We start from the raw sequence: 12,904 nt of genomic DNA on the forward strand, positions 1-12,904 counted from the left end.
AGAAGGGAATGGGGTTTGCAAGGAGGAGGAGGAGGAGGAGGAGGAGACAGAGGGGAATTGGGGAAGAGGAGGAGAAGGAGGAGGAAAAGGAGATCTGCTGCTCTCTGAGCTTGGTGGTTTCCATGCAGACGTCTCGCGACCCAGCTAGGTAACATAACCAGTGCTAGAAGGGAGGGGAGGAAGAGGAGGAAAGGAAGGAGGAAGTGAAGGAGAAGAGGAGGAGGAGGACTGTGGGGTCCTTGCTACTCTCTGAGCTGGGTGGTTTCCTTGCTGACGTCTCACGACCCAGCTAGGTAACGCTGTCAGTGCTAGAAGGGAGAGGGGTTTGCGGAGAGGAGGAGGAGGAGGCAGAGGGGAAGGGGGGAAAAGGAAAAGGAGGAGAAAGAGGAGGACGGTGGGGTCCTTGGTGCTCTCTGAGCTTGGTGCTTTCCTCGCGGACGTTTCGCGACCCAACTACGTAACATCATCAGCGTTCGAGGGAGGTAGAGGAAGGGAGCGTGAGGAAGAAGGCCCTGCAGACCTTCCGGCCACCCGATCTGGCTCATATCCTCCCTCCAACCGTGCCTTCTCCGCCCTGCCCTTTCCCAAGTGCCCAGAGCTGCCTCGGCTGGCACAATTCGGGCAAACCTCCATTCGAAAAGGCAGCAACTGGTGAAAATTAAAAGATTTAACATGAAAATTAAAAATAATAAAACTGCTGGCTTTGTAAACAGAAAAGGGCTCGGCGGATTCGAACCCGGGTTTCCTGGCATCCCCAAACGGTGAAGGATAATAATAATAGTAGTAGTAGTAGTAGTTATTACATTAAAGTTGTTGTAGGCCGTCGCCCAAGGAAGGGAGGGAGGGTGCTGCTGGCTGGCCGCCTTGCCCTCCTGCCCTCTTGCTTGCGCTGAGTTTCCCCCCTCCGGGCTGTGGAGGAAACCTGTATTAACTCGGGAGTGGCTTCCGATGGGTGCCTGCTTCCTCCTCCCCTCCTCCTCCTCCTCCTCCTCTGGCGGGCGTTTTTTTACAAGGCGGAGGAAGTGATGTCAGGCAGTTGTTAAACCGGGATGAGCAGCTGGGGCAGGGCGGGTGACTGTCTTTGGAAGCGATGTGGCCCTTCCTGCCTCGGGAGATTTACTCCTGATAGTTGGCGGCTGAGTAGGCAGAAAACTGGGTTACTAAAGGCAGGAAGAAGGGTGTTTTTTTCTTCTTCTTTTTTTGGCTTGCAAGGACAGCCAAACTGTGTGTGTCTCTCCCCCCACCCCTCTCTATCTCTATCTGTGCAGACCCCTCCTCGGTGTTGTTTCCGGAGTCCTTGGCGCAACCCCAGAGGAAAGGATGGGGGGGGGGCTTTGGCACAGAGGGAATGCTGGCTTGGATGGGGGTCACCATCATGACTTCTGTCTCCTTCCCCACACCAGATGCTTGTAGTAGGACGGCCCAGGGTGGGGTGGGGGGGGAGAGAAATGGGTTGGCAAATTAGGACGGGATTTTATGGGTGGGTGGGTGGTTTGGGGGGACACAAAACGGCCAACTCGTGGTTGTGCTTGCGTGCCAGCAGCAAGTTGAGGTGAAAGGAATTTCGGGGGGTGGGGTGGGTGGGTCTCGTTCGGAGGGCGCGGGGACCTTAAGCGGGCTTAGTAAGACAGCGGAGTATTTGCTCAGCCGGAATAGAGCTTGGAATGGACCTCGGAGGTCATCTAGTCCAGCCCCCTGTCCAAGCAAGAAACCCTAGACCTTTTCAATCAGAATGCAGCTGGAAGGGACCTTGGAGGTCATCTAGTCCAGCCCCCTGCCTCAAGCAGGAGACCCTAGACCTTTTCAATCAGGATGGGGCTTGGAAGGGACCTCGGAGGTCATCTAGTCCAGCCCCTTGCCTCGAGCGGGAGACCCTAGACCTTTTCAATCAGGATAGAGCTTGGAAGGGACCTCGGAGGTCATCTAGTCCAGCCCCCTGCCTCGAGCGGGAGACCACAGACCTTTTCATCAGGATGAGGCTTGGAAGAGACCTCGGAGGTCATCTAGTCCAGCCCCTTGCCTCGAGCGGGAGACCGCAGACCTTTTCAATCAGGGATGGGGCTTGGAAGGGACCTCGGAGGTCATCTAGTCCAGCCCCCTGCCTCGAGCGGGGACACCCTATTACCCTTCCAGACAAACGGTTGTCCGATCCCTTCTTCAAAAGCCTCCGGCGTTGGGAGCAGCCGCAGCTTTCTAGTGGCAAGTCGTTCCACTGGTTCTTCTTCCCTGCCAGGAAAATTGCTCCTCGAGTTCTAGCTTTGCCTCTCTCTCCTGGTTTCGCTCCGCTCCACGGCTTCTCCTCCTGCCTTCTGGGAGCTGCCCCCCTCCCCACCCACCCAGTGGGCCCATTGATGCTCGGGGGGTGGTGGTGGTGATCCAGGTGCCCCTTCAGTCCCCCCGGGCTGAGTGATTCAGCTGGGCCTCCATCCACTCCCTGGGCAGGATATTATGGTCCTCCGCCCCTTCATTACGCCATGCCTTCCTCTCCCTAGTAATAACACACCTCCCAGGTTGTCATTAGGGGCAGGAAGGGAGCCTGCAAACCCCATTTCCTCTCCCAGCCCAGCTTTCTCCCACACGCCAGGAGGGGAATCTAGGTTCCCTTCGGAGAAACTGAGGCCGGGAGGGAGGAGACGGGGTGGGGCACGGCGGGCCTCCTGTTTTTAGAGGCAGGGAAGGGAAGGAAGAGAGAAAGAAAGAAGGAAAGAGAGAGAGAGAAAATGAAGGAATAGGAAAGGGAGAGAGAGAAGGAAAGAGAAAGAGAGAAAGAAATAAGGAAAGAATGGGAAAGAAAGAAGGAATGAGAGAGAGAAGGAAAGAGAAAGAAAGAAGGAATGAGAGAGAAAGAGGGAGAGAATGGAAGAGAAAGAAGGAATAAGAGAGAGAGAAAGAAAAAAGGAAAGAGAGAAAGGAAAGGAAGAAATAAGGGATAAGAGAGAGAAAAAGGAGAGAAGGAAAGAGAAAGAAATAAAGAAGGAATAAGAGAGAAAGAGAAGGAAAGGAGAGAGAAGGAAAGAGAAAGAAATAAAGAAGGAATAAGAGAGAAAGAGAAGGAAAGGAGAGAGAAGGAAAGAGAAAGAAAGAAGGAATAAGAGAAAGAGAAAGAGAAGGCAAGAGAGAGAGAAGGAAAGAGAAAGAAATAAGGAATAAGAGAGGGGGGAAGAAGAAGGAAAGAGAAATAAATAGGAGAGAGAGAAAGAGAGAAGGAAGGGGAGAGAGAAGGAAAGAGAAAAACAAAGGAATAAGAGAGAAGGGAGAGAAAAGGAAAGAAAGAAAGAAGGAAGGAATAAGAAAGCGAAAGAAAGGAGAGAAGGAAAGAGAAAGAAATAAAGAAGGAATAAGAGAGAGAGAGAAGGAAAGGGAGAAAGAAAGAAGGAAGGAAGGGGAGAGAAGGAAAGGAGAGAAAAGGAAAGAAAGACAGAAAGACAAAGAAGTAAAGGCAGAAAGAACAGGAAAGAAAGAAGGAAAGAAAAAAGAAAGGAAGGAATAAGATAGGGAAAGAGGGAAAGAAAGACAGCTCGAAACATGAGAATTACGGTCATTATACTAATGAAATTAGATATTATTATGGAGAGAAAGAGAAAGAAAGAAAAAGGAAAAAGGAAAAGAAAGATCGAAATGGGGAGAAATACAGCCATTCTACTAAGAATACCATTGAAACACTGGGTGGTCTCCTTTCCCCCTGTTGCATCATCTTTTCATCATCTCTATTCTGATTGATTGATGGATTGAAATGGTCTAGGGGTCTCCTGCTTGGGCAGGGGGCTGGACTAGAAGACCTCCGAGGTCCCTTCCAGCCCCAATCCCCTCTGCACTGTTCCTGGCTCCTTCCAAAGCAGCTGGTCTCTGGAAATAGGAGCCATCCCCCTTTCTCCTTTGACCCTGGGGGTCATCCTCACGCTCCCCTCTTCCTCCTTTCCCAGGGCGCGAAGGTGGCTGCTGAAGACCATGGACTCCTTCTGAACGTCCAACGACGGGGCACAGCCTCGCCCGGCGCAGGCCATGTCCACTACAGGCATTGCGGCCCACCTGGCTATCTCCGTAATGGAAGCCTGGAGGCCTGTTGCCGTCGCCACAACAGGCAGCTTGCAAAGTGAGTGCGGGAGTGGGGAACGGCGCAGCGCGCGCGGGCGCGGGGTCTTAGACACGCTGTCGTGCGAGGCCCTCCGTGCTTCCCCGTTTCATTTACGGATGTGTTTTTCCCCACCCTCCCTTTCTCCCCAGCCCTTTCTTCCACGTGGACTCGGTGGCGATGGCTTGCAACCTGAACCCAGGACCCAATCCTCTGACCTCCGTTGGTAGGTACCCCGAAAATTGGTCCCGTTTCTTACTTTATCCCACCGGAAGGCTTTTGGGGGGGCCTCCACTGTGTTCTTCGCTTGCCCTCTAGCGCAGGGGGTCTCCCAAGATTTCTGGCTGCGCGGACCTGTGGGGTGGAGAGGGGAGAGGGATGGTTTGACACAAGCCCACAATTTGTGGGGAACATCCTCCTTCCCCCTCCCTAACTACCTGGTCTGCAAAACCCCAAAATATTGGGGAACTCTACACAAAAGGTGTGGGCGCGGTGGCTAAGACGCTGAGCTTATCGAACCAAAAGGCCGGCAGTTTGGCGGTTCGAATCCCCAACGCCGCATAACGGAGTGAGCTCCCGTGACTTGGCCCAGCTTCTGCCAACCGAGTAGTTCGAAAGCACGTTAAAAAATGCAAGTAGAAAAATAGGGACCACCAATTTTGGTGGGAAGGGAACGACGTTCCGTGCGCCTTCGGCGTTGAGTCATGCCGGCCACATGACCACGGAGGCGTCTTCGGACAGCGCTGGCTCTTCGGCTTTGAAACGGAGGTGAGCAACGCCCGCTAGAATCGGGAACGACTAGCACAGATGTGCGCGGGGGAATTTTTACCTATTTAATATTTATCCCAAGATATCTTTCCTCCTAGGCCAGGTCTCCTGTCCCGATTCAGACAGCGGACCGAGTTTCCTCTTGAGAGCCAGCCCTTCTCTCCTTCGCTCCCCTGCTCCTTCCGCCTCTGAAGAGAGACCGATTCGTTTCCGGCTTCGGTGGACTTTCTCTGACCATGAACCGGAACTCCGACGAGACGCCTTCTCAAATCCCGGGGAAGAGCGGCCCGCTCCTCTCCCTTCCCCTCTCTTCGTTGGAGCGAAGCGCCCGCCCGCTGCCGCCTCTCCCCATCCCCGAGAACTTCCTGCACGACGAAGTGGACCGAGAAGTGGAATTCCTGACCAGTTCGGATACCGACTTCTTGCTGGAGAAGTGCGCGAGTCCCAGTTTTAAGCTCTCGGGCTCAGGGGAGGCGAAGTTTCAGGGCTGCGGCCAGATTAACTACGCCTACTTCGACGCTCCGGCAGAGGTGAAGCCGCAACAGCCCAGCTGTCCCGAGAACACCTGCCCACCCCCTCCACCGCCGCAACAACTTCACCGCCGGCTGCGCCGTTCTCATTCCGGCCCTGCGGGGTCCTTCAACAAACGGTCGGTCAGGGTCCCCAGCCACCTCTGTCCCTCCTCGCCCAGCTCCGACGACGACAAACCCGAGGTTCCCCCCAGGGTACCTCTTCCCCCCCGGCCCCTCAAACCTGATTACCGGAGGTGGTCGGCTGAAGTGACCTCCGCGCGTACAGCGACGAGGACAAGCCGCCCAAGGTCCCTCCACGGGAACCTCTGCCCTGGAGCCATTCTCGGACGCCGAGTCCCAAAACGTTGCCGGCGTATCTCCACGGGGTCATGCCCCCGACGCAGAGTTTTGCCCCGGACCCGAAGTACGTCAGCAGCAAAGCTCTCCAGAGGCAGCACAGCGACGGCTCGGCGCACAAAGTACCCTGCATTCTCCCCATCATCGAAAACGGCAAAAAAGTCAGCTCCACTCACTACTACCTCTTGCCGGAGAGGCCCCCCCTTACTTGGACAAATACGAGATGTTCTTCCAGGAAGCGGAGGAGGGCGGCTTGAGGCCGGAGGAGGGACGGCAGCAGGCAGCTCACAGAAGCCGCCACGCTGGTCAAGGCTGACTTGGGAGGACTCGTCAAACGCAAACATTTGGCGTGCATGGTTTCTCCCTAGGGAATTTCAGCCAGCGTTGAAACGATTTTGAATCCGGGAACGACAGCAACTCCTCCTTCCAAGGACCCTGTGTAGAGACTTAGCCGCCCCTCGGCGTAAGCACGGGTAAGCGGAGTGGCCAGTGCTGGAGCCTCCTGGACGGACGGCCATGGTGGCCACAGCTCAACTGCCGACACACAGGCGGGGGGTGGAGTGGGGGAGACTTGGAAGGAGAACACGTCCTACACAACTGAAGTTGGCCAGTTAATTGAACATTCTAGAGCTGCGGTCTCCGGACGTTTACGGTTTTACGAACCGGTGGCTAGCGGTGAGGTTGGCACGGAGCTCCCTTTGTTTGACCGGCGACCACGCACGCGTCTGCCACTCGCACAAATGGCGTTGCGCGCGCACTGTCTGCTTCCACGGCCCCGTTTTCAACGGGCCTCCGCCTCGTTTGGGGTGGGAGGTCGGGGACCTCCGTTCTAGAATAATATATACCTATAAGTAGAAACTCACCTAAGTTAGCACGACCGAATTGTAGTCTTGCTAAGGAGACCGTTGGCTTTAGCTGAAAGCACAGAAGACATAATCAAGTTCAGTATTTTTTTTTGGCGGGTGTTAATAGATGTTATTTCCACTTTGGGGGGGTTAGGTAGACTTTTAAATTATTTCTGTCCCGAGATGTTCTCTCTGCTGTTCCCTTGGAGCGGGGATGGCGCGCACAACACGAGCTGGCCACCCCCTTCCCTGTCCCTTGGCCTCATCCCTTCTTTGCTCTTGTCCCGTGGGCTGCGCAGGCCGTCTACATTTTGAGGTCCGAGAAAGATTTATTTGATTTCTCTCGGTCAGCGGCCCCCAAACTTTCTAGCTTGGTGGTCCGGCCGCCCCGGGGCGGGGGGGGGGGGGGCAGAGAGGAAATGGTTTTGTGTGTCCATTTCAGCTCGCACAAATGGACCTTCGGGCCCGGGCCCCCACCATTCATGGAAGTAAAGTTACGCGCCTGTAGAGTTGCTTGCCGCTAGTAACGGCCTAGTTCTATACGGCCCACGGCCCGGAAGTAGGCCACTACCTGGTGGTGGTGGGGGGGCAATTGGGGACCCCTGGTCTAGATCAACAGCTCTGCATTGGGGTTTTGTATAATCACACAACCACTGAAAATATGCATTCCGACTCAGCCGCCATGTTTGTTTGAAAAAGGGACCAATTGTGTAGATATAGAGCTGGCCTTGGTAGTGGGTCACAAATCTTGGGAATGGGGCCTGCGTGGTTTTATTGTGTCCTGCCTGAGCAGGGGGTTGGACTAGAAGACCTCCAAGGTTCCTTCCTGCTCTATTCTGATTGATTGATTGATTGATTGATTGAAATGGTCCAGGGTCTCCTGCTTGAGCAGAGGGTTGGACTAGAAGACCTCTAAGGTCCCTTCCATCTCTATTCTGATTGATTGATGGATTGATTGATTGATTGAAATGGTCCAGGGTCTCCTGCTTGAGCAGAGGGTTGGACTAGAAGACCTCTGAGGCCCCTTCCAGCTCTCTTCTGATCGATCGATTGATTGAAATGGTCTAGAGTCTCCTGCTTGAACCGGGGGTTGGACTAGAAGACCTCCAAGATCCCTTCCAGCTCTATTCTGATTGATTGATTGATTGATCGATCGATTGATTGAAATGGTCTAGGGTCTCCTGCTTGAACCGGGGGTTGGACTAGAAGACCTCCAAGGCCCCTTCCAGCTCTATTCTGATTGATTGATTGATTGATTGATTGATTGAAATGGTCTAGGGCCTCCTGCTTGAGCAGAGGGTTGGACTAGAAGACCTCCAAGGCCCCTTCCAGCTCTATTCTGATTGATCGATTGATTCCCAAGGGTGAGTTTTTGTCGTTTTTTCCTTCACCTCCCCACAACTCAACATGCATACTGGATAAATAAACCGACCACCGTCCGTCTGTGGGGCGGTTTTTTGGTGGGGGGGTGTGGATTAACACAAACCCCCGTTGTTTACACTTCCCGAATCCGCTAAAATGGGAATATTTCCTTTCTTCTTTTTTCCCCCTGACATTTTAGGGAAAAACCGTCCGTTCTCATCCAAACGAAATGAAGGTTTATCACAAAAAAACAATGCACTGAAATACTTGGGTATGGGGGTGTACAGTATCGAAGGGATTGTGTTCAGTTGTATTTTGGAGATATATATATATATATATATTGTCACGTCTTGGATTGAATAAAGTTATGAACATACTTATTTATGGTAAGGTGCAGCTCCTATATTTATTGGTGATCCAGGCGAGTCTCGGAGAGTCACGGACCAAGGAAGCGAACTGAAGGTCTCCTGCAAACTCCACTCCCCGGTCGCTCCTCTTTTATTCCCTCCGGGAGGGGCCATTCACCTTCCTCCTGAGGCCTTCCTCCCAAGTCGACCCCTGTTCTTTAGCCCTTCCCTTCGTCTGGCCACTCTGCGCATGCGCACACTGGGAACCGGCTCCAGCTGTTCTTCTGCCTCACTGATGTCTGACTCCGAAGGCAGCTGATAACTGTCGGACGGCCCTGGCCCCCTCTCTGCCTCCGACGCAGAGCCCTCATCGGAGCCTCCCCCAGACTCCAGGACTGGCCCATCTTCCTCCCCAACCTCCTCACTCTCCGAATCTACTGCCGGCTCCGCTGGCCACTGGTGGGCCATAACAGAATGGTTAATACCCGAGTAACATACATTTCAATACAAACAGACCTACTAGTATTACTCATAGTTATTCCATCTCATTTTCATGGTTTCATATTACTTACCCATATTTTTTTACTACCACCCTTCAGTTCTAAATCTTCTTTTTACTCTTTCATATATCTTAATATATTGCTATATTTCCCCTCTTAGGTTCTATTTTTCCCCTTTCCCTCCTCCTATTACTACTATGTTGTGAAACGTGGTAGTAACATTCCTTTTCTGTTTCCCCATCTTCCCTGTTTGGTGATTCATGTTTCCCTTCTTTAGCTCTTCACATCTCTTTATATTAAAGTTCCTTCCTTCCTCCCTCTCTCATTCCTTCCTCCCCCCGTCCTTCCTTCCTTTCTTCCTTCCTCCCTCCTTCCTTTCTTCCTCCCTCCCTTCCTCCTTCCTTCCCCCCTTCCTTCTTCCTTCCTCCTTCCTTTCTTCCTTCCTCCTTCCTTTCTTCCTTCCCCCTTCCTTCTTCCTCCCTCCCTCCCTCCTCCCTTTCTTCCTTCCTCCCTCTCTTCCTCCTTCCTTTCTTCCTTCCTTTCTTCTTTCCCTTCCTCCTTCCTCCCTCCTTCCTTCCTCCCTCCCTTCCTTCTTCCTTCCTTCCTTCCTCCCTCCACTTCCTCCTTCCTTTCTTCCTCCCTTCCTCCTTCCTTCCTCCCTCCCTTCCCTTCTTCCTTTCTTCCTTCCTCCCTCCCTCCCCCTTCCTTTCTTCCTTCCTCCCTCCTTCCTTTCTTCCTCCCTCCCTTCCTCCTTCCTTCCCCCCTTCCTCCTTCCTTTCTTCCTTCCTCCCTCCTCCTCCTTCCTCCTTCCTTTCTTCCTCCCCCTTCCTTCTTCCTTCCTCCTTCCTTTCTTCCTCCCTCCCTCCCTCCTCCTCCCTTTCTTCCTTCCTCCCTCTCTTCCTCCTTCCTCTTCTTCCTTCCTTTCTTCTTTCCTTCCTCCTTCCTCCCTCCTTCCTCCCTCCCTCCCTTCCTTCTTCCTTCCTTCCTTCCTCCCTCCCTCCACTTCCTCCTTCCTTTCTTCCTCCCTCCTCCTCCCTTCCTTCCTTCCTCCCTCCCTCCTTCTTCCTTTCTTCCTTCCTCCCTCCCTCCCCCTCCCCCTTCCTTTCTTCCTCCCTCCCCCTCCCTCTTCCTTTCTTCCCTCCCCTCCCTCCCTCCCTCCCTCCCTTCCTTCCATTCTTCAATCTCTTAATATACGCTTCTGTCACCAATCACAATCATTTAAAGCCTTTAAATTTAGCCGCCCGGAGTCCTTCAGGATTGGGCGGCATATAAATTTTGATAATAAATAAATAAAATATATCTATTGATGGGGTTTTTCCTTCCTAACCTCCTCCTCCAAACTCTGGAATTTGCAATTCCCTCCCTCTCCTCCTCCTTCGAGCTGTTCTCTGCTCTTTTTAAAAACTCGCAAGCCAAACGGAGTTGCCACACCGAATTGCCGCTCGGTTGTGCATTTTAGGGTGTGTGTTTCTACGCACTCCACATTGGTCGATCCTGTCGTATGATGTGCCTACTGTCAACACTGGGCAGTTTGCCACGCTGACGGCTGCACAACTGGTTGTTGGCTCAGCTCGAAGCGCTTAAAACAGTGTTTCTCAACCTTGGCCACTTGATTGATTTGATTTGATTTGATTATATTTATATGCCGCCCTTTTCCCCCGAAGGGGACTCAGGGCGGCTCACAAATCAAATCAGGGAAGGGGGGGTACAGACAAAAAATAAAAGACGACACAAAACAATACATAATTTAAAAGCACAAAACAGTCATACCATTCGAGACAGGGGCAACAGCTCTTTAGCCCCAGGCCTGTCGGAACAGCCAGGTTTTAAGGGCTTTGCGGAAGGCCTGGAGGGTGGTGAGGGTTCGAATCTCCACGGGGAGCTCGTTCCAGAGGGTCGGAGCAGCCACAGAGAAGGCTCTCCTCCGGGTAGTCGCCAGTCGACACAGGCCAGCGGATGGAAAATTTAAATCGGATTTTTTTTTTATCTTAACCAAATTAATTTGAATGAAATGCTTTTGGAATAAAACTCTTTTTATCTATAAAGATCATTTTTTCCACCGAAGATACATTCCTCATTTAGTTTATTCCGCATGAAATGGGGCCTTAGTTATGTAGCAGAAGGCTGTACATATTCTGCAATATTTCACATTTTTTGCTAAACTCGTCGAATGGGTTTAAGCTTTCCGAGCTAACACCTGCCCTGCATGGATGATGATACAGTCACACAATTTTACGGTCCAGATGACGGTGGTTCTTTAAACATTTATGATTTCAATTGAGTTGATTTAAATGAAGCGGGTTTTTTTAAACTGGTGATTCAAACCTTGATTTAAATCAAACCCACCCTCTTTGGAAAGGTAGATGGATTTTGTTCTGCAAACCTCCTGATTTACCTATCGCGAGAACCTGTTTACAGCCATTCTGCAAGACTTTGCATTATGAAATGGGCTGCTAAGGAATTACTACGCGGGCCTACTTATTCTGATTTCTGTGTGGGTTGTGTATGTCGTTGGTTCGAAATACACAAACGCTGGAGTCGAACACAGGTCTGGTTTCCTAGGGCTAAGTTTTAAGTGTCTGGACTGCCCTCTGTCAAAAATGATGTAGTAGGGTCTCCTGCTTGGGCGGTGGGTTGGACTAGATGACCTCCAAGGTCCCTTCCAGCCCTGCTCATCTGTATCTTCTCTGTGTTTGAGAGTTAAACTTTGAAATGGACACCTTAAACTGTGCCAGGGAGTTAATTCAAGGCGCAAATCTTTTTCTATTGCAAACATTTTACAATTTTATATAGGGAATCCTCGACTTACAACGGTTTCCTTCTGCGACCGTTTGAAGTTTACAAGGGCACTGAAAGTTATGGCCGGTTTTTTTTTTACACTTGTGACCGTTTCCTGCAGTCCAGGGAACTTTGAAATCCCCATCAAAATTCAGACAACGGGGGGGGGGGGCTCATATTTACGACGGTTGGAATGGGGCTGGGGTCACGCCCATCCCCTTTTGCGACCGTCTGGCCACGGGGCCTCGCGACCGTCGTAAACATGATCCCGTTGCTGAGCATCCAGATTTTTTAAAATTGACATCGGATTTGTTTTTTTTAATTTAAATGGGATTTTCCCCCCTTTTATCGGGTTTATTTGAATAAAACGCTTTTGGAATAAAACTTTTATCTAAAGCTAGTTTTCTACTTAAGATACATTAATAATTTAATTGATTCAGCAGCTGGAATGGTCATTAAGTGCGGGGAAAAACCGGTGCTTCCCGGCCCACCCTCGTGTGCCGTCATTTTGAACGGCGGCTGAGTGAACCGCCGTAAATCGAGGACTGCGAGTTAAATTGACAGCGGTGGTGGTATTGGGGGGGGGTGTTACATGACCCCCTTCCCGGCCAGTTTCGGACAAAGTTGACGGAGGAAACTGGAATTGCGTGAGAATTATTTGGGGATTTGTTCACTCTGGCAAAAAATGGTCGTAATCGGAGACGCGACTCGCTTAACAACCAGCTTAAGCCTCTGGGTCCCAAATGTGGCCTATACCTTCTCATCCAATTGCAATCCCATCCAACTCTGCCCTCCAGTGGACATTTTGGGCATTACAACTGGGGAAAAAAAAAGGGGGGGTTAACAAATCTTGCTCAGTGGAGTCCGTCCGTCTGTCGTCCCCCCCCCCCAATTGCAAAGAGGTCTTAATCCACAAGAAAACAATCATCTTTGGGTGATTTTGAAGATGCCTCCGCAACCAGAGGGCCTTTCCCCACGCACGAGGAATACCCATAGTCCTCGAACTTACAACAGTTCACTTAGTGACCATTTCAAAGTTGCAACCGCACTGAAAAAAAGTTACTCACGCTTACGACGGTTCGCAGCCTCGTGGGATCAAAATTCAGACCCGTCATGGCAACTCACCTCGACGGTGGCTTTTCACACTTAATGTCCGTGGCAGCATTGAACTTGAGATGCTTGGCCACTGACTCGTATTTATGACGGTCCCGGGCTGGGCGTCCCTTTTGCAACCAGCGAAGTCAAGGGGGGAGCTGGATTGGCTCCACGACGGTGTGACTCATTTAACATCTGCAAAGATTCGCTTAACAACTTTTGGCAAGGGCGGGCAAAGCTCCTTTAAATGTTTCGTTGAGTGACATAA

The 12,904-nt window shown here is 51.6% G+C and overlaps 1 protein-coding gene across 1 annotated transcript; it reads left to right on the plus strand.

The window, feature by feature from the left end:
- Positions 1–3,525: 3,525 nt before the first annotated feature.
- LOC106554705 (ERBB receptor feedback inhibitor 1) lies at positions 3,526–6,836 on the plus strand. The gene is given in 8 exon segments (XM_087702458.1): positions 3,526–3,537; positions 3,924–4,093; positions 4,225–4,298; positions 4,939–5,036; positions 5,038–5,626; positions 5,629–5,906; positions 5,909–5,994; positions 5,996–6,836. Coding segments are annotated over 8 exon segments (1,389 nt in total). The 3' UTR covers positions 6,078–6,836.
- Positions 6,837–12,904: the final 6,068 nt, after the last annotated feature.

The sequence above is a fragment of the Thamnophis sirtalis genome, unplaced genomic scaffold, assembly GCF_051295495.1.
Source record: "Thamnophis sirtalis isolate CommonGarterSnake01/CBP01778 unplaced genomic scaffold, rThaSir2_p1.2 scaffold_15, whole genome shotgun sequence".
In the NCBI taxonomy this organism is placed as follows: domain Eukaryota; kingdom Metazoa; phylum Chordata; class Lepidosauria; order Squamata; family Natricidae; genus Thamnophis; species Thamnophis sirtalis.